The sequence below is a fragment of the Ambystoma mexicanum genome, chromosome 10, assembly GCF_040938575.1.
Source record: "Ambystoma mexicanum isolate Mex_15411 chromosome 10, UKY_AmexF1_1, whole genome shotgun sequence".
Taxonomy (NCBI): domain Eukaryota; kingdom Metazoa; phylum Chordata; class Amphibia; order Caudata; family Ambystomatidae; genus Ambystoma; species Ambystoma mexicanum.
Window position 1 is genome coordinate 1,365,802,459 of NC_090932.1, and position 22,151 is coordinate 1,365,824,609.

Genomic DNA, 22,151 nt, shown 5'->3' on the forward strand with positions numbered 1-22,151 from the left:
TAAGGAAACGGTCTGTTTTGCAAAAATAAAATACAAACTTCTGTAAGTCAGGAAGGATCTCAAATTCCAGAATGACGACACTGGTAGACATCAAAATAGCCAGAGAGCACTTCTTACATAAGCTATTTGTGAGAGGCGAATGGACTCATCAGGACCAGACGGTCTGGTTGCAGGCAATCGCACCCCAGATCACTGAAACAGGGTCAGATATATGGAGAGACCAGGGTCCCTTACATGTGGCCCTGAGTGAACTATATATGGCCCCTAAGGCCAAGGATAAGCACAACAAGATTGCCAGGGTAGTGGCATATTTATATTTACATATGGGAGCCATGCAGGACAAATGTGCTGAAGGCCAAGATCTGGCGAGTAGGCAACTGCTGGCATTACAGAAGGCCCAATCTGATCTGGACTCTTCTGAGCAGAGGCTGCACAGAAGCCAGGAGTCCGAAAATGAGAGTAGACAGTACATCATTAAAATAACGAAGGATATGGATATCCTGCAACAGGAAAAGGCTGACCAGGATACCAGAATTCTGGCTTTGCAGAAGGAGCACCAAGACAGTTTGGACTCCTTACTGCACTGCCAGAAAAAGCTGGAGCAACAGATCAATTTCAACAGGGCATGCACAGAGCAGGTAGCCACCCTGTAAATCCAACTAGACAGAGAGAAAGAGTTAAGCAATAAATTGATTTTGAAAGACCTGGATACCCAGGCAGAGTTTGATGAAGAACACCAGAAAGCTGGTGCCTTCCAAAGGCAAAGGGACGACCTGGCGGCACAGATGCAGACTCTTAGTCAGGAAAGGGATACCTTAGGCCAGGAAGTCTGCCACTTAAAAAGGAAAATGGAAGAAAATCACCTGGCCCTCCAGGGACTGGGTGACCTCCAAAAAGAACACCAGAATTTGTTAGAGCACACCAGGAGGGTGGAGGATGCACTGGCAAGAAAGGAGCAGGCCAATAGGGACACAGCCCAGGAGGTAACCCTCCTGCAGCAGAGACTGGCCCAGTACTCCAGGACCAATCAGGAGGCACAGAGAGAAAATGAGGCTCTCTGTCAGCACAATGATAGGCTGCAGCAACAGGTAGCGATGTAGGAGAGACTGATAGAGTCTAGTAAGGCCTTAACTGAGGAACTGAAAGCGCAGGCTCTTGCATTGCAACAGGGAGCAGGGGCGGATAGAGACCAGGTTCGCTGGGAGAGGGAGACTCCTGAGCATAACCTCAGGAGCCCTAGTACCAGAGGCCTTCATATCTCCCAGTCCCTGGACTCTGCCACCCCCATGTCCCCTCGCGCACATGAGCCCAGGGCCACGGGGTTGGCAGATTACTATCCAACCAGAAGTATGGGGCTCATAGGCTAGTACCACCCAGGAATGGAGGGGAGGGCATCTGGGTATGGGCACCCAAGCACAGTGCAATTTAGTGGGGAACCCCAGGAGAGTAGGCCCATTAAGGGCATCCTGAAAACTTCTGCCCAGTTAGGTCAGTGGGGGGGGGGGTACCCATCAAATCCTGGCAGCAAGGAGGAATCTGAAGACTCCTCTGAACGGCGCAGGACACAGGAGACCAGGTCCCCACATTCTGCCAGCCATTCCCAGGCTCGCAGAATCCGGGAAAACCTGGAAGATCAGACAGGAACCTCTGGGAGCAGTGTCTCTGAGTCAGAGGATGAATGGACCAGGGTTACTCGAACTAAAAATGCCAATAAGGCAAAAAGGGCCTTGCTTAAGGACCCATTGAAGCAAATAAAGGCAATGAGGAGTGTTATCACGCCTTATCATAAGAACGCCAAGTATTCTGTTTGGGAGCACTTAGAGCTGTTTGAGCAAATGATGGAGACTTTCCATTTGAAGGACAGCAATAGATGCATCCAGTATGTCAAATGGACATTCTCCCCAGAATACTCCAGTTTCTTTGCGGGGCTGGAGGACCAAAATCATTTAAGATGGTCCACCTATAAGGCGGAGCAAGGCAGCCTATAATTTGCAATGTGGGGAGGATCAGGCCCCACAAGAGTTTGTGCCAGAATTAAAACGTGCTTTTGCGCAGACCACCAGAAGGGTGCGCACGGATAGCAGAGAATTTATCACTACGTTTTTCCATGCCTTACCCAAATACATAATGACCCAGCTCATGAGAGATTTTCATGAGAAAAGATCTTTAGACTGGGTCATTGAACAGGCTACCCGCATCTATGAGGTGCAGAAGCCTATGAAAATAAAAATAACGCGCCGAAAAACCCCAAAACCAACAGCACCCCGGCTGCTGCCAAGGTGGCAGAGGTAAAGGTTGCCCCCGTTTTAGATTTGGAGATGGGGGGGCCTAAAAACCTGCCTGCACCAAATAATTCACAGCCCAGAAGGCCCTCGGGCCAGTCACAGACAGAGAGTCGAGGAGGTAGTCCCACAAATGGGGTCCCCCGCTCCCCTGACTATGTAAGTCCCCGCTACAAGGGAAACTGACCAATCCTGGGTTATGTGTGGACTCCTCCAGCCCAAGGGGGGGGATCCAGCCAAGCACCTGACCCAGGGAACTTCCCTCCTAACTTCCCCCAGGAGGGCAGAAATTCACCAAATCCTGGGCAGAACGTTTTCCCCAGGTATCCACCCAATTTCCAGCCCCAAAATCATCCATCCTTCTTTCCCCAATTCCCTGAGCCCAGACAACCTAATCCGGGAGAGGGGAGGCCAAGGGTGGAGGGGTACCAAAATCTTCCCAACCAGGGGTACTACCAGAGAAGGGATAGCTACCCTTACCGGGATCAGCCCAGGGGAGAAAATAGAGCCCCGTATCAGCCTGAGCGGGTTTCACAACTTGAGCGCCAGGTCCAAAATATGGCACGAGATCTGGGTCACATACTGAGGGCTCAACAGAACCCTCAGATGAGCATGCCACCGCAGAATGCCCCAAACTCGGGACCTGGTGCTCCAGAACAATGACGGGGGCAGCACATCGATAACCCACCGGTTCCCAGGGAGGAGGCACAAGGGGAAGGGGGGTGTAAAGCCTTGGAGGAAGCTTCCTTCCCAACTTGTAAACAGCCCCTGGAAAACCAGGAACCGTAAACAAAATCTCCTGCCCCTGAAAGCCTGCCTCCCAAGGAGCAGAGGGGGGTAGGAGAAACAAAGGACCCAAACAGACCCACTTTGTGGAGAAGGTACAGGTCTTCCAATTTGAGGGAGAGGGATCCTCAGAGGATCCTGGGGAAAGGATCTTCTCCTTTAGAGATGGGGGAACTCCTCCTAAGGAACAATGGGTCCCAAGGGAAGCCAATTCAGACTGGGGAGATGTGGAGACTGAGCTACCGCCGCCCATCATCTCATCCCAGAACCGACAATACCAAAATCCCCTGGTTCAAACCCATCCTGGTGACTGCCTCCAAAAAGGCGGGGGCGGCCCAGAACCGGAACCAGGGGAACCCACAATGGCTCTGATCTCCAGTTGCCAACTTTGTCTTTCAGATTCCCAAGACTCTCCACAGAATTCTGCCCAAATCTCTTCTCTCGCCATGTCCAAAACCAGAAAATTAGCCCACCAGTTGTCCAAAAATGTGCATTATCTGTGCCCCCTTGAGGAGAAGGAGGGAAGATACTATGCCCCGGTACAAGTACAGGGGCAGGGTACAATTTTGGCACTGGTGGACACTGGATCCCAAGCTACCCTTCTGTCCAAAAGGGCCTTTGAGGAACTAAATGTAGGAAGGGGGAGAATTACCGTATTCCTCTCACCTCTCTTCCTGGACAACTGCAGAACTTTGACGGGAAGGAGATTCCTGTCGAGGGGACTGTAGATTTGGACATCAAAATTGGGCGACACAAGGTGAAACACCCGGTCATAGTAGTGACTCCAGAGGGCACGCCTTGTTTACTATGGAATGACCTCCTGAGAAGGTTGTCACCCCTAATAGATTGCGTAAACAAGGTCCTCTGGACCCAGACTAGCCGACCAATAAAATTAAAACAGAGTGTCAACCATGTTAGTTTAAACGGCACCTGCCACATGGTTGAACAAAAATCTGACCAAGTAGAATTTCACTTCCAGAACAACCAAACTCCGGACGTGACAGTAATAGCAGTAGGACAACAGACTGGTGATGGGGGGTCCTCTCTATTTCTGAAAATCAACCTTCCTTCCAGTTTAAGGTGGTATTCCACACTGGAAGGAAACACCCTGAAATTCTTTACTAATCCACAATCAGACACTCCCACTCCAATAGTCCAGAAAGATGTGAAATCAGCTCAGAGCCTGGCTGATTTTCAGCAAATTGGAGAGCAGTTGTTTATCCCTGTTCAGTTAAATGATGGGAAGGACTCTGTTCTCGCTCGAGTGTGCGTGAACAACGGTAAGAGCTTTGTCAGCGAAGCCATGTTCCGCCAACTCCCAAAAGATCCAGCCATTCCCACATTCAAACTGATAGACAAATGGGAAATGGACCTGGAAGCACCTAATTCCAAACAGCTCCTGCCAAGCAGGTGTATGCTCAAAATCTCCATTGGCAACAAGAGCATAGTCCATGATTGTTGGGTCGTGCGAGACGTCACTGCCGCCTTTTACTTAGGCAGTGACATTCTCAATCGCTTTGCCATTAGTTTGGACCTAATAAACTTCAAAGCTTGGTCCCGATTAGCGGATAATCCCATGGGCTTTGATGATCCAGAAAAAGCATTTAGGTCAGCTCAATTGCTACCTTATGCAGTTGAAATTCAGATTAAAGAGGAAGTCACCATCCCAGAAAGGATCCGACAATTCTCCCTGGAAGTGAAAGTTAAAAGAGGACAACATTTGAAAAACCCTGATGCTTACATACATCTAAACGCTTCTCTCCAACAGCAAGGGTTGGGGGTAAACCCAACTCCATTAGTCAACATAGAACATGACACCATTCTAATAGAGGTGGATAACAGCGACTTAAAGAGTATTACTCTAGCCGCAGGCACCATTATTGGAATGGCGGTTGATGACCAACATTTTTCCATTGATTTAGGAAATGAACTGTTAGGACCAATCACCAAGGACTGTTTTGACAGTGAAAGTGATGACAATACAACACCAGACAGGATTTTTACCCGGCATGGGGGGAACTTCCTGGTGTACACTTCCTGCCCCTATGGTAAGGAGGATGTGACTTGTGACTTCAGGAGGGATGAGGTGATTTTCCAGGTCCATGAGGGTTGCCTTTCCCACCTGAGGCCTCCAGTCCAAATCAGCACTCTGACCAGGGACTTCTCCACCCAGCTGGCGGAGGCCGCTGAGATAGCCAAACCAGAAGTCTTTCCAGGCTTCAGGCAGATGGTGGAAGAGAGAGTCAACCTAGCTGATGCCTGTGTGACTCTGGAACAAAAGCAAAAGTTGAAACAAGTTTTCTTGGATTTCCAAGATCTCTTTGCGGTAGACTCATATGACTGTGGTCGCACCGACATCCACACCACAGCAATTCCCACGGACCCTGGAATGACTCCAGTGTTTGTGAAGCAATATCGCTTGCCTCTCGCATCCATGGAGTCCCTTACTGAAATAATTAAGAACCTTGAGTCCCGGGGAATAATCCATCCAGTCCACAGCACTTTCAATAATCCGGTGCTGGGAATATTGAAGCCAAACGGCCAGTGGAGACTCTGCGCCGACCTTAGGGAGCTCAACAAACGGGTCCATACTTCCCGATGGCCTCTGCCCTACATTGACCAAGGGCTGGCCCAGATCCAGGGGTCACAGGTATTCACTGCAATAGACCTGACCAATGGTTACTGGACCGTGCCTGTCAGTAGGGAGGACCAATACAAACTGGCTTTTACCTTTGGGGGCCAGCAGTACACATGGACCCAGACTCCCTTCGGATACCTCAACTCCGGCAATGAATTCAACATCTTCCTACATAAGGCCATGCCCGACCTGGGTATGAGGGGTAACCTGGCTTATGTAGATGATGTCCTCATCAAAAGTTCATCTGTGGAGGAACACATAGCGGAGATCTGTTATGTTCTGACACAGTTGAGGGCCGCCGGAGCAAAACTTTCCTTTCAGAAAGCACAGTGGTGTAGAACCCGTGTTAATTTCTTGGGGCATGAGATTACTCCTCAGGGTCTCTGTCCCCAAGAAAAGAAAGTGGAAGCACTCCAGAAACTGAAGGATCGCACAACTCTGCGGGAACTAAGGAGCCTCCTTGGACTGACTAATTACAGCAGAAAGTTCATTGAGGGCTACGCAGAGATCACTAGACCCCTGATTCATCTCTTGAAGGGGGGGGTCAAGTGGGAATGGGGTCCAGAACAATCCGAGTCGGTAAGACAACTCAAAAGAAGCCACTCACAAGCGCCTTGCCTAGCTTACCCTGTCAGAAACAAGGAGTTCTTCCTTGAGACAGGGTTCTCTAATATGTGCTTGACGGCAGTATTATACGAAAAGCATGACAAGGTCAATAAAGTAATCTCCTATGCGAGCAAAACTTTATCCTCTGTGGAGGAAAAATTCAACGATTGTGAGAAGGCACTCCTAGCAACGGTGTGGGCATTGAAGAATTACCGCCCGTTTATCCAGGGGGAACACATCATAGTGGAGACTCCACACCAACCTCTGCAATATCTCCAAAGTGACAGAATCCGGGCCGGAAATGTGAGTAATTTCCGAATTACTTCCTGGATTCTGTCAATGCAAGGCTTTCCTGTAGAGGTCAGATATGGCCAAAACAAGAAGAGTCCCCTCGCGCAAGGTCTGGCTGACTTGCATGATTGTGCCAGAGAAAACTGTCTCGAGGACGAAAGTCTAAAAATCAAGGACAACATGGAGGCATACCTTAATTCCCCACACAAAGTCTTTGAAGAAGACAAGTGTGAGGGAATGCCCACTGTCTATGTGGATGGATGCTCTTACCATGTTGACAACGACGGGGAGAAAGAACTGGTGGCCGGCGTAGGGAATGCATGGGTGAATGAGTCACCAGAACCCTCCGCTGTATACAAAATTGGTCCCCGAAGTAGTCAGGTGGCAGAATTGATGGCTGTGCATCAGGCCATCCTCACTGCTGTCCAGCATCAACTCCACGAACTGGTCATAATCACAGATTCAGATTATGTACGGAACGGGTTCGTGGGGCACCTGGTTAATTGGAAAACCAGAGGCATGTTATGTGCTAATAACAAACCCTTGAAACATGGGAAGTTAATCCAAAACATTGATGATCTGTCACATCGAATGGGATGACCATCTACTGGAAAAAGATCAAGGGTCATTCCAAAGTAGAGGGACCAGACAAAACTGGAAATGACTTAGCTGATCAGCTGGCCAAAACCGGGGCCATCCAAGGGGATCTAATAGAAATAGAGTCCCTGTTGGGGGAAATCCAGGTCACTGTTATCACTAGGTCCCAGACAAATGCTCACAATGATCTTTCAACTGCACAATGGAGTAAGGAGACCCCTGATGCTGATTTAATTACAGCTCAGAAGGGGGATCCAATTATTGGTAAGTTTTACCAACACCTTGAGGACCCTGAGAACTTTCCCCTGACCGATACCGATTACTTTGGGAAAGAGGACCTAAGAGTGTTGATGAAATGTCCAAAAATGTTCCGAATCCAAGACGGTTTGCTGGTAAGGAAATCCAAAGCTGGCCACGATCAGTGGGTGGTTCCTACCTCATTCCGAAGCCTGATGTTAAGTCACGCCCATGATGCGGCCACCGCCGGTCATAGGGGGTTTCACACAACATTGGAAATCTTAAGAGAGGTTGCATACTGGCCACACATGGGGCAGGACCTCGACCAATACTTGAAGGGGTGTCTTGTGTGTGCACAATTTCAGCCATCATCCCTCACACACCGTGCGCCTCTCCAAAAGAGGGGGATGACACTGCCATGGTCACATTTGCAAATCGACTTTGTAGGCCCTGTAATCCGCTCGTCTAGAGGAAACAAGTACATGTTGACCGTTACATGCTTGTTTACCAAGTGGGTGGAATGTCTCCCAGCCCCAAACTGCAAGGCAGAAACAGCAGCTGCCCTGATGATTAACCACATCTTTTCCCGTTTTGGTCTACCTCAAAGGATTGAGTCAGACAGGGGTAGCCACTTCACCAGTGAATTAATGACAACGATGTGGGAGATACTGGGGGTTAAAAGGAAGCTACACATTGCTTACAGGCCAGCTTCTTCTGGAGCAGTGGAGAGATACAACCGAACCATTGTGAGCATATTAAAAAAGTTTGTGGCAGATTCTGGGCCAAGTTGGTATAACCGATTACCTCTGGTCCTAATGGCCATCAGATCTACCCCTTCATCTGCAACCAAAATGTCACCATTTGAGTTGATGACCGGGCGCAAGATGGTGCTTCCCCAGCATTTGCTCTACAGGACCCAAGAACAGACACTGATAAATGCCTCCACAACTCATGAGTATGTGGAGAATTTAAGGAAACACCTTCAACATGCTTTTGCCTATGCTCAGCGGAATCTAGAAAGATCAGCCGAGAGTATGAAGACCCACTATGACCTGAAAAGTTCCAGGAAGGAATATCAGGTGGGGGACCGGGTCTATTTATACAACTTCCAAAGAAACCAGGCAAGACAGCGCAAATTTTTGCCTACATGGAAGGGACCCTTTGAGATTATAGACAAGATCTCCCCTGTGGCCTACAAGATCTGCATCCCCAAAGGCGGTTTGGCAGAGGGGGAAGACAAGTGGGTCCACATAAACCAGTTGAAGTGTTGCCATCCCAGGCACACTTTGCAGCAACTGGAGGAGTCCTCTGCAATTCCAGAGGGTACCGCTCCAGAGAAATTCAATTCCAACCCTAAAATATCCTACATATAGCCTATCAAATTCTGTGTTTCTCAAGTTTATGTGTTCCTGTCTCTTAATTTAAAAAAATATGCATATTCATATCTGTTGAGTTCTAAAATATATATGCCACCCCACTATATCAATGGTGGGGGAGCAATGTCCATGAATAGGTATTGCCGCTCTTCCTTTGTCGTCCTAGGAGAAAGAAAACCTGGAGACTGGCCAAGGAGGACGATCCGGAGACCGGGAGCAGAGACCCAAGAGGCCCGGGGTACCGCCCAATATTCCCATCAGGACCGGCGAGGAGAACCGATCGATTAGTACCGGATGAAGGACAAGATGCTGAACTGTGCCATTTTCAGAATTGGAAGAAGATTATGCGGACATACCAGTGCGTGGGTCAAAACCTTCTGTGCACCCGACTCCCCATCGACACAAATTCAAAGTGCAGTCGCGTGGGCGGGCCTTGTTGGGTGTCCTGACCCACGTTTGAGCTATCATGCTGCAACATTTGGTGCTGTGGGCTTAGAAAATCCAAGATGGCCAAAAAGCCCACATGTGCGCCAGAATCCAGGAGAACCACGCAGTTTGTGCGTACACCAAAATGGCTGCCTAACTTGCCACCCACCAGTGCGAGCATGATGGGCCAGGGTGCCATGAGTGGAATGGGTGCCAAAGGTAAAACAGCAGCGCCTGTTAGCTCAAAAACGCTTTAAAATTACCTTTGGTTTCTCTGAATGCCAGCTCAAAATGCCTATTTTCAAACATTGCAACACATCCAAAAATCTCACTGAACACCAGCGGACATCTGGCAGAATGAAGTATGTGTGCATACAAAATCTGGGAAGATGAAGAGCCCAAAACAATGTTCATATCAAAACTGGCTGAGCTATGCATGTCAGCAGCCTAACTGAAACTGGATTAAAACCACCAAAATCGAAATGTTTAAATTAACTGAGTGACCTACTTTTGAGTGTCACATAGTTTGTAACTGTTAAAATGTCATAGTTTTGAACTTAGAATCAGCATTCTAGCTGCATATGTAAAAATTGTATTGACTTAAGCTGAGGAACAAAAAGTGACATTTTAGCTGAAACCTGGCTTAAGGAAACTGGAATTCTGCCAGACAGCTACCCCCGACAGGAGTGGGGGCTTGCCCAACAAATGCATTCCCAGGCCTGGCTGCATTCTGTTGCCCCTGCCAAAAGGAGGTCACACACTCTCTGATTGAATTACCAGGGGACTGCAAGAAACTAAATAAAGGGCCCAGGCAGATGGTTTATTGTGGGGGTCGTAAATGGCTTCCTTTTGAACAAAGCCCTTCCTTGACTCAGGCAGATGTTATATTGGGGGTGTCGTAAAAGTGGCTTCTTCTTGGCAGAAACGGGGAGGGGCAGCCCCCTCTGAGAACAGGCTGAGCTTAAAGAAAGTGGGCAAACTGGTTTCTCAACCATGTGACCTGGGAAGACACACCCCTGTTGGCCAGAATATGATTTTAAGAAAGATGTATAACTCATGGTGCGGACTTGTCAAAATTATCTAAATGATACCATAATTCTTGTGATTTTTCTGCCCACATTTTAAGAGGTTTTAGGACCCGGTGGTATGATCTGGGGTTTACGAGCAGAAAAGAGGTTGTTACTCTAAATGTATGCAGGTTAAAAATCTGACACTTCCTTATCTAAATGCCCACATGCCTTGCACACAATTGTATAAATTTGGAGAAAAATCCGATATGGGGAAAGCTACCAAAAAGCGCAAAAAGTTACCATTTCTTTACCCAAGCTCCTAGAAACGCCAGGGTCGGAACAGTGCCTCCCATCAGTAACGCATGATATGTGTATGCAATGACAAACAACTGTGTATCTGTGGAATATGTATTTGGGTCAAATATAGATTTATGTGCAATTTGACAGGGGAGTGTCCTTTCTGCAGGCCATAAAACAGCATCACCATGACTCACATTTCCTTTCCCCTATCAAGGAAGAGAGAAAAGCTTGACCAATGATCAGTTGAGAGAGGGGCTGGCTTAGTGATGCTGCGCACACACCCACTTTCAAAAGACATAAAAAGAGCCACTGGAAGCTAGAGAGGACATTCAAATCCAGTTGCTGCGGAGCGTTTTGCCGGACCACACAACATCCAGAAGATACCAGTTCCAGACTGACTGCAGCTATCTAGACTGGCTCCAGAATCTAGAACTTATACTTTAGAACCTAAATCAGAGGCCTTAAACCACAAGCTGAGTTCTCTGCAGCAGGCCTCAAATCATTGCAAGCTACTCACAGCCGGGCGAGCTGCTTGAATCCCTTGCCAAGAACTTTTGCTAGGACCAGTTAACTATAGGTATGCGCACACAATTAAGTGATTGCCGGACTCATTTCAATAACGGTATAGTTACTCTTTGGCAACTTGCCGGGAATATTCTCCTACCTTTAGTGATTGCATACTTCTGCGTCTGTTTACATGTACGGCAGACATGGTTGCCTCATTGCCTCAATAAAGCTAGTGTTCCCCATTGGATGCCGTGTCTCTGTCAAGACATACTTTATCGGTATTGATATGGGCTTTAGAATTGTTCAAGATGGCTCTCAGGATATCTGTAGGCATTCCCTCTCAGCTACGTGATTGCTGGGCACGCATCAGTAACGTCATGTTTACTCCCACGTCACTTGCCGAGAATCTACCTCCGCCTTCAGGGATTCCACACGTTCATGTTTACTTACATGCTCGGCAGACGTGGTTTTTGAATATAAAGATCTTGCATCCACGTTCAGGTAATGTTTACTTGCCGGTTGCCACAGTGATGTCAAACCCAATTTATTACCGTTCTACTCAATTGGATAGTGTGGAGTAGTGTGCTGTATAGGGGAATCAGAGCAGTTAGATAATTACCAATGTTATCTTTCAGGAACATTGTTGTGGTGTTTGTAGAGGTATCTTATGAGTTACAGCACAGATGGCATCATCACAAATTGGAATATCGAGTACCCGGCACCCTCTCACAAGGAAGTATTAGGTAAGCCAGTTATTATGATATACATAGCTTAAGCTGTCCATCTTCCTGACAGTGGAGTTCATTACGCCTACAATATCCATTTTGTCTGCAGTGTGCAGATCCTGGATTCTTCCCGACCTTTAAAACTAGATTTGACGGGAATAAGGCCAGGTAAGGTTTTGCATTTTAGTGATTTTAACATTCACCCCATATAGGAGTAACATCACATAAGTGCGGACAATGGAGATAGGCACTGTTATGGTTCTGGATTGACAACCTATTTTAAACATCACTGTTGGTTCACCATTATAATATAGATTATTCTGTACACCCCTGGGAATGTAGACACAGTGGTCGGTGGTAACATTTATAGGCACTGATAATAGAAATGGATCAGGAACTGAATACGTGTAATCACTATTAAGTTTGAATTAATAATTGATCAGCTTATTTGGTTTTTCTTTTTCATAATGTGAATTGCTCTTCAAAAAGGGAACTTTTCGGCGAAACGCTTTGAGCACGAATTTCGCTCTTTGGCCTCCTCAAGAATGAAAATTTTATAAATATGTTTTGAATATTACCACACTGAATATGTGTATTAGATATTCTATGATCTACTTATGTATAATATTAATTAATGTTTTGACTGTTTTCAGTACCTAGGTTTGCAGGGGGCAGAGGGTCTTAGATTAGTCCAAAATTAGACATAACCTTTTTTGAAACACAAGATTCACTATAATTTGAGTGGGTGTGCACTGACAGCGTACTTTACTTCATTTAATTTTAAATTCCAGGATCCATACACATACTTCTGCTAATCGAAAGCAGATTCTCAGAACTTTGCTTTTTGGGAACACCCTAGAGAAGATATATGCTATGGTACTAGGATTAGCACACAGTTATGCCAGCCAACCTTTCCATAATGGGAAAGCACACTGGGCCTCATTACAACCTTGCCGGTATCCTGGCGGAAAACCCGCCAGGATACCGGCAAAGGCTGTCACCGGATTACGAGTGCCGAAGAGACAGAGTAAATCCCCATTCATGGTGTCCCATAGGACTCCATGAGGAGATTTTTACCAAGCCGTCCAACTTGGAATGTGCCCCCCACTGTTTCTATTGCGAGTTAATTGGCGTTCTCGCTGTAATGATGACCTCTGTGTCTTAAAGCATTATTATAACTGCTATTTCAATCATATAATCCTGTAGTTGTTTTGTAGTTAATACATAGAAATGCCTCAGGTTGCAGGACCATAATCTTACCTTCTTCGTGGCCCAGTTGCTTATTTTTAGCTCGCTTCCGAGACTCGACTTTGTCTGTGTCTCCGTTGACCGCATCATAGACAGTTTCGGCGACCTCCTGTTGCCAACGCTCTGATATAACCAATGGGAAGTTCTTGTACAGCTCTTGGTCACTATCAAGAAGCTAATTATAAACAGATAACAAGCATGAGTCTTCTACACTATCACTGCTCTGTTGTCATCATCATACAGCACATTTTTCAGAGGTGTTGGAAACATAGAAACACAATACAGGGTACACTGTGCTATGCACTTTTTCTATTTGCATTACAGGTTCGTGGTTTTGTAACTTTTAAATTGGCGAATTACTTTGTGCATATTATTTTCGCCAAAGGTTCTGCCACTGAAAAGGTTGCCATAGTATCTATTTGTTTCATCATATGTTCATTTTTTAGGATGTTAAGCATGCTTAAAATCTATATTGATCCCTTTTAAATAATCCATATTTACTACATGCAGTTCATTCTATTTACCCCATGATGGGCATATCCTATGCAAAATAAGTGTATTTACATTATGAGTTATTTTACCGTTAGCTCAATACCCATAATGACGCTGAGTATGAAGTACTATTAGAGTTTCTGATGTTTGCAGCATCGCAACAATAGGAAACTGTCTAAAATGCTACTAAAAGTCTGTATTTCAAAAGCTATTCCTCAATAATTAAGGGGGCTCAAAGGTGAAAACCGCAGACGTGACTGTGAAGATATGAAGTCATGGCAAAGGTCGCAGGATAACGTCAGGTGGTACCTTAATGCCTTTGGTGTCCTCTTCATCAAATGAACCAATATCAAAGGCATCCGCCGCATTCACCTCCCCCCGCGGAGGGATCAGTGGTGGAGGATACTGGGAAAAAAACCAAGAGGAGTTAAGTACATGCATATCAGTGTCGTACGGGTGTGATCAGCCCCATTCAATGATGAAGGATTAGGGTTTCCTCTCTGGTCTAAACACATGCAGCACATACTTAGGTTCTGCTAGAGCGCCTGACCAAACCTGCTCAAATGTCAAGTCATGGAATGTGTGAGATTGAAGCTCCAGGATGTCCTGTTTAAAATAATGTTACATACTTATACCCATGCAAGCTCTGCGTGCAGTTTACACATGTTTAGTATGATGCATGCATTTGCTTTGATATCATTAGGCTCACATAGGTTATCAGAATACTTTACAGCAGACACATAGACAGAGAGCTTAATTTATGGGCTGAATAATAATTCAGGAAAGGGGATTTGAGTAGGCATTGCTATGTATTCCATGGGAAAAAAAAACATCGCATTTCAGGGAATAATGTGCCATCTGAGGAGAGTATACACATACAATACATGACATTGCCGGAGCCAAAACGAATCTCTGGAGTTGCAGATGCAGACCACTACAAAAACATAAATGTGGAGGGCAGTTTGGACTTAATTCTTTTTTAATATCCATTTCAATAATCGCAAATGTCATATAAACAATTCCATCTGTAATAATCTTGAAATGTATTTGAATTGAATGAAAATCGAAATTATATTAATGTGTTATTCTATCATGATTATTCTACTTTGCAAATTTAGAATATACAATTTGGGAAAGCTGTACTATAAACGGCTATATGCTCTACTATATGAACTCTATAAATCCCGACTATATAAACTCTTGAGAAGCTGGCTATCTCTGAGTTTACCCTCCACACCAAATCTGTTGGCTTTCTCCATGACCTTCAGTCTGGGTATAGAGAATCCAGAGGCATGGAAACTGCTCTTCGGAACACCTGTGAAGACCTGCTCTCAAATCGTGACTTGTGCTCATCCTTCTTGACCTCTCTTCTGCTTTCGATAAGGTAAACTTCAACATACTTATTTCCCATCTGCGTGATACCCTGGGCATCACAGAGCAGGCCCTGGCGTGGCTAATGTCCTTTGTCTCTGATCGTCCTTCCCAGGTGGAACTTGGGTCCTATGTCCGCTATCATTCTCTCTACTTGTGGTGTTCCCCAGGGATTTAATCTATCCCCCTGGTTCTTCAACATCTACATGCCCCCTTTGGCCCACATGATCTCTTCTTTCACCTCCAACATTCACTGTTGTACAGATAATACAAGCTCTCTTTCAGGCTACCCTTAGGCTCTTCCTGGCTCAACCCTGACTGTCTCTCTGCAATTCAGTCCTGATTTGCTGCTAGTGACCTCTGCCTTAATGCCAGTAAGAGAGAGATCATCCTCACTGGGACCCCTGCTCCTGCTTTCCCACTTGCACTCTGGCCAACTTCCCTTGGTCCTGTGCCTTCACCCACCAATGAGGCAAAACATGTGGGGGTCATCGTCGACTCCACTCTCTCCTTCTCTTCTCACATCTCGGTCTTCTCTAAAAAGTCCCACTACCAGCTGCACCTCCTCAGATGTATTCTACCTTTTCTCACTTTCCCTCAGAGGTTCACCGTCTCCAGAGACCTGGTTCTCTCTAGACTGGACTACTGCAACAGTCTCTTTCTCAATCTTCCTACTTCAACTCTCCAACCTCTTCAATTTATCCAGAACAGAACCACAAGAATTATCCTTGGCCTCAAGCCCAGGGAGCACATCTTTCGAGTGCTGAAATCCCTCCACTGGCTCCCTGTGGCTGCAAGGATCAAGGGGCTGGGGCCTGCACTAGCTACAATGCACTCTCCCTAAATAATCCCCTTCTAGATCCCTCCACTCGGCTTCTTCCAACTCTCTGTGGGTGAGCCATTTCTCCAAAGAGAGATTTGAGTGTAGAACCATATCCTCTGCAGGTGCCTCCCTCTAGAACACACTCCCTGCCTCTCTTGTCGTTTTGAGCCAGATCTCTTCAAGTTCCGGAAACTTCCCAAGACCTTTCTCTTCTCCTCTTTCTCTCTCCTCTGCTAACCCGCTGATCCTCTCTTCTGCTTTCCTCCCAACTCTGCTCAGTTTCGCTGACTGGTCGTAGACTGGTCGTCCGGTGTACCTCCTTCATGTGAGAGGCATCTTCTTCTGCACTTAACCCCGGCCACTGATGGACTTGGCACACTTGGTCCCCATCCACCTCCCTTGCACTTCCTGTCTGTGCACTTGCGTAACCTTGAATGCACTAGGTCGTTTTATCTGTCCCCCCCTTTGTTCTTCCTTCCCTGTCTTGGCTGCACTTGAAACACTTATGCTTAGATGCATTATTGATGATGACTTTTCATCATTCAATATGAATGTCGCCAAGCCTAGCATGGTAGTTTATTGTTCTGTATGTCCTTTTCCCCCTCATCCCCCCTCATTCCCACTACACTCCTTGTCATGCACTTACTATCTGGCAAGTCATTAGGACTAGCATGGCAGCTTATTGATTGTTTGCTCTCCTCTCTCTTCCACTCCCTTCCCTCCTGCCCTCCTATTATGCACTTGCACTAGTAGAAATGCATCTGGCCTAATACACTAGTTACTTTCTGTTAGATCATTTGAGAACTTCAAGGCCTAAAAATGACTACTGTTTTCCCCGTTCCACTCCCGCTTTGAAATGCTCTGAAGCATTTCACCTGTGTATAAGTGCTTTACAAATAAACAATTACAATATCCGCTTCTCCAGAGCATCTTTAACTCTCCAACCTCACTTCACTCCTGCCCCACAATACTCCCAAATTGTGAGCACTCTTCACACAGACACCAACAATGCACAAAGCCACCGGTTCCTCTCCCTCCACCAAAAACCACGGGCCTGCCCAGAGAGACATCTCTCCTTCAAAAGCATCTCGGACCCGATGCCCAACCTCTCCCTCCAATTCTACCACATTACTTACTCGAGTCATTCACCCCTCCCATAATCTATGTCACCACAACCCCATCTATGTAGAATGTACACCCCCTTCTTCAACCAATCAACCTACCAGTGGGCTACAGTGTATTCTAATCAATGCCATATTGTTCGCTACAAAACGTCACAACATTTATGACCTCATCTCATCTGAAGGCCCCAACACCCTCTTCATCACAGAAACCTGGTTCTCACAAGACTTCCAATCCATTGCACACAAAGCCTTCCCTCCGCGATACAACCGTATTGTGCATAACAGAACCAGCAGGGCAGGTGGCATTGCCGTGCTGTCCAAATTATTCCTCTCTGATTCACACTCAGAGGAACAAACCTGCAACACAATCCCTCCTGGTAAAATTTCTGCTCACTCTCTCACATGCTTCTTGCTCATATATAGATCCATGGGGTAAAATATATGCTTTGCAAAATCCCTTGACAGCTCTTTAGCAGCCATCTTGGTCTCACACCACCACCTCACAATATTATGGGACTTCAATATCTGCTTTGGCATCCCACACAACCCCATGACATGACCTGTTCCGGACAACCTAAAAACCCTATATCTAATATAACCAGTCTCAGTACCAACCCTCTCTGCAGGCCACACCCTTGGAACAATCTTCAACTTACCAGACCTCAGCACAAACTTTCTACCTCGCCACTCATCTGGATGAACCACTTGGCTATCCTCTTCAATTTTGACTGCAGACACTATCTCTCACCACACATCCCTAAAGCCACCTGCCCATTCCCGCCTTTGGAAGAAAGTCAAAGTAACTCCTGACCTGGAAAATTCCGTACTTGCCTCCCTGACCTCCTCACCTCTCCATTTGGGCTAGCACCCCAACCACCACTTTGACCTCTGGCTCTCAGAAGCTCTCAGCCCACTCACCACAATCAGATCCTTCTCTAGCAGATATGGTCTCTCTCCCAGATGGTTCACCTCAGCACCTCAAAACCCCCAAATCCCAAAACCACACACTGGAGTGAAGATGGCATGCAGACCCATCACCGTCGAACAGAATATCCTCCAACTGCCAGCTCAAAGTGTACTGGGCCGAAATATGCATGGTCAAAAATTCCCATTACTGGAATAGAATCGCCATCACTCAAAACCCCTCTAGGGAACTCCACAAGCTTATCTCCAAATTCAATGCCTCATCATGCACCACCTCCTACCCACCCACACCCAAGCACTCAGCAACTCCCTCTCAGACCACTTCCACAACATAGCCCTAGAACGAACATCACCATTGTCACTAACAAAGCATTGCTCACCCCATCTCCCCTGCTAACCCAAATAGGATATCAGAACTGCCTTCCACCCTCCTGCGCTTCTCATCCATATCTCCAGTCTCCCACCCTGAATTTCTAAAACTACTAACTAAAGACCACCCCCCAGGACCCCCTGGAGACTCATACCAACATGATCTACTAAAAGAAATGCTAACTTCTACCTATGCCGGCGACATCGCAAGATCAAGCATCAATACATCTAATTTCTGGCATCTTCCCAGTGGAATTCAAGACCTCCTACATCAAGCCTCTGCTAAATAAGCCCTCACTCTACCCTGTCGTCCCAACCAACTGCAGACCCATCTCAAACAACCAATTCACAGCTTAACTAATCGACTGAACAGTCTACTCACATCTATGTGATTTCACAGAATCCAACCAAATCAACCCTGCACAATCTGGCTTCAGACCTTTATTTGGAACTGAATCATGGGATGATTTTAAAAGATACACAGACTCAGTAGGCTGTGCCACGCTAATTCTACTGCAACTCTCAGCAGCCTTCAACACCAGTGAACCCACTCTCACAGACAGACTCCACTCTCTTGGCATCAGGGATGCAGCTCTGAAGTGGATATTCTCCTTCCTATCCAACAGATCCCAAATAAACACAGTTCTCCTTTCTTCTTGACGCCCCACCCAGTTGCCCAGGAGTGCCACAGGGTGCCTCTCTCTTCCCCCTGCTCTTTAACCTCTACCTGAGCGCCCTCCCCACACTCATTCAATCCTGTAGCTATAACTATGCAGATTACACCGAAATCGTCTTCAAAATACCAAAGGACCCTTCCTCCACCTCCCCTGATCTTGCATAATTTCTCTCAGAAATCGAACACTGGACTGCCAACCATCTCCTTCTCAAACCAGGAAAAACTGAGATCATGCTCTGTGGGAAGACTGCATCTTCCCCCAACCCACCCCATGGCCTCTATCACTAGGCCCACCCACCTCCAACTTCAACACAGTAAAATAACTTGGATGCAATATGGACATGGACATGGACCTGATCTTATCACATCACCTCAGTTCAGAGAAAATAAGCTGCTACCTACACATGCACATTCGCCAATGCATCTTTACCTACCTGACCTTCCCACACAGAGTCTCTGTGATCGTTGTTATCATCCTCTCATGCTTAGAATATGATAACGTCCTATACCATGGGGACCCCACATCAGAATTAAGAAAACTCCAACATGCACAAAACACTGCTGCAAGGCTCACCCTAGCCCTAGGCCCTGGAAAACATATCACACCACCTACCATGTCTTCAGTGGCTGCTGATCGGGTGCCAGTCCACCTTCAAAGCAATGTGCAACAGCCACTGAGCTCTCCAAAACACAGGACCAGAATTTCTTAAGCATAAACATACACACCACAGGCCTATCAGAAACCTCAGATCAGGCACAGAACTCCTCCTTGTCATACAATTGGCAAAATCAACCAGAATAGGGAGCTCCTCTTTCTCAGTCCAAGCACCCACCATCTGGAACTCAATCCCATTTACTATCCGCCGCATAGATGATCACCTCACCTTCAGGAAGGCTCTTAAAACCTGTCTCTTCCCTTCAGCAGCCTCACAGACTTAGTACTTCTCCTACGTGAACTATTACTCACCCCCAACAGGAATAAGGGTGCACCTGAGGAGTTGACAATTTGGGACATAGCCCCCATTGAATGCTTGTCAGTCAGGCCTTATGATAACCTTTGCAAGACCACATCTAACTTGATGTCAGCCGTGCTTTGCTGGATCATCTAGCACACCATCACAACAGAACATAACTCTGTATGAACCCTGCATAATGTCCGCCCACCTCCATAAATCTGCAATAAACACTGCTCAACTTCACCTACCCAAACACACATCACCAGGTCCAATAGAATTTAGCTGAGTCCCACAAAAAATGTAGTCCGGCTGTCCACATAATCAGTCTCTTTGATTCGCCTACTCCCTTGGCAATCTACACAGCACCCATCCCCTCAACTGATATCCATGGGCTTCTATTAGGACCCTAGACATTGCCTACCTACCTTCGTGCTGTCTAAAAAATGCACACACACATTTTAGAAATCCTTCCTTCACATCTCACATCTCGGACTACGGTCCTCCAAAGGGTGTTCATCGCCACAGCGTTTCGAGGCCAGTAGGCCATGGCAGTAGGCCATTATTTATTATAATGACGCAGAGGATAGTATAACATAGTCCAAAACATCTAGAAATCAAAACATTGCAGACACCTGTTTTCAAACACATGTTGATATTCAGCCACATGATGCTAATGAAAACACGTGTGCGCCAGAGTGGAGGTAAGTGAAAGAAATCAAAATAATTTGGAAAATGCAGAAAAGGAATGGGGTGAGAACACAGATGGCCCCACTATAGAAGAGGAGAAATCAGTGGCAAAGATCCAAATGAATGCTCAGAACACAAAAATAAACTGAGTGATTGAAACGAGATGGGCAAACAGGGGGGTAAAATGTCATTGCATATGCAAAAGGCCAGGCATGCCTAAAGAAAATAAGCCCTGAGATCAGCAATAATTCACACTTCCTTTGCATACTGAAAGAATGTGAAGACATGTATTATGCACCTATTACAATTGAATAGCAATGCAATCTCAGATTTAGTTCCGTTTTTTTGTCTTTGTTCTGTTTGTTTTACGTTTCACAGCGCCCTTAAGCCTTAGGGTACCTGGTTGCACTATACAAATGTTAAACATAAACATAAACACATAAACAATGAGTATACTTGTGTCGCAGATGAAGTACTCTGGAAATCTTTTATCAGACTAAGCTGGTGCACGATGTGGGTTTCTGGCAGAGTGACACAAATATCAGAATTATAACTCCTGAAATGGTGGCTTTTCAAACCTGGGAGCCCAGTTTGTATCTTGTCACAAAGTTAGATACCTGTGTAAAATTTAAAGAGTAAAACTACATATGTCCTAGGAAACCATTTGTACCTGATGAAACAAGTGCACTTTGTGGGTTGTGAGCACATTAGGTCATTTCTGAAGGGTGTGCAGTGTCTGTAAGTAACCCAAAGTCTGAGGAGTTAGCATATGTTGAATTAATTAAGCACAGGTGGCTGGTCACTACTTGTGTAACAGATTCCACTGTCACCCAACTTAATCATGGTTTATCTGTTGTCAGGCCATTACAATACAATGTTTTTTGTATGTCGGTTCCCAAAGATACTGTGGTGACAGTCGGGGTTAACACTGTTTCATGTTGATGAGGACTTGTGGGATGTAACCTAGAACATTCTAACTTTTCCAAAGAAATATGTTTCCCATATATCCTGACATTAGGCCTCATTACGAGTTTGGAGGTAGCCATGCCATTTTTACCAGCATGGCCACCCCAACCCAGGTCTGGGTCCCGAAAAATGGGAATTACCGGGCCATTCTGACATTTGCGGGCACGGTACTTCCCATTTTTGGGACCCGGACCCGGTACGTCCCCATTCCCATTTGAGCACCCATTGGGATGATTGGGTAAGAGTCTACTCTCTGCGTTGATAGGAGGAGAGAAACAGAGTGTCACCTTTATGGTGTGATTCCGCCCCTAGCCCCTGGAACACAAAATCTACTTTTGGAACAATACATATTTACACATGTGCAACCTTTATAACAATCACATATACAGATGACATGTTTTACATATCAGCTACTCCTCAAAACCCCGTAGCTGTGGGATCTTGTTTCTGCTTTTCACAGAATTTTGCCCTTTTCATCAGGAACACAATGTCCAATTTTTAAGCAAATTTCTACAACTGTGCGCGTTTAACGTGGGCATAAGCGTATAAAGTTTCATGCTTCTAGCAGAATACATTTTGCGTAAAATCCCATTTCTTGCCGTTTCTTTCCAGAACATGTCACACGATTTTGCCGCCTCTTGAAACGTGCAGCCAAAATTTAGATTCACAAATCTGTTACTTTTATATTTTTCACAATTTGAAACAGTAAATGATCTGTCTTTTTAAAATATGTT

The 22,151-nt window shown here is 46.0% G+C and overlaps 1 protein-coding gene across 2 annotated transcripts in view; it reads right to left on the minus strand.

The window, feature by feature from the left end:
• The window catches only part of GRK3 (G protein-coupled receptor kinase 3), a 1,763,027-nt gene that overhangs the window by 23,062 nt on the left and 1,717,814 nt on the right, over positions 1–22,151 (minus strand). For both annotated transcript variants that reach the window (XM_069619380.1, XM_069619381.1), the window contains exons 17-18: positions 13,831–13,926; positions 13,042–13,204 (exon numbers count right to left, since the gene is read on the minus strand). In XM_069619380.1, the coding sequence (XP_069475481.1) occupies positions 13,042–13,204; positions 13,831–13,926 (259 nt within the window). The remainder of the gene's footprint in view (positions 1–13,041; positions 13,205–13,830; positions 13,927–22,151) is intronic.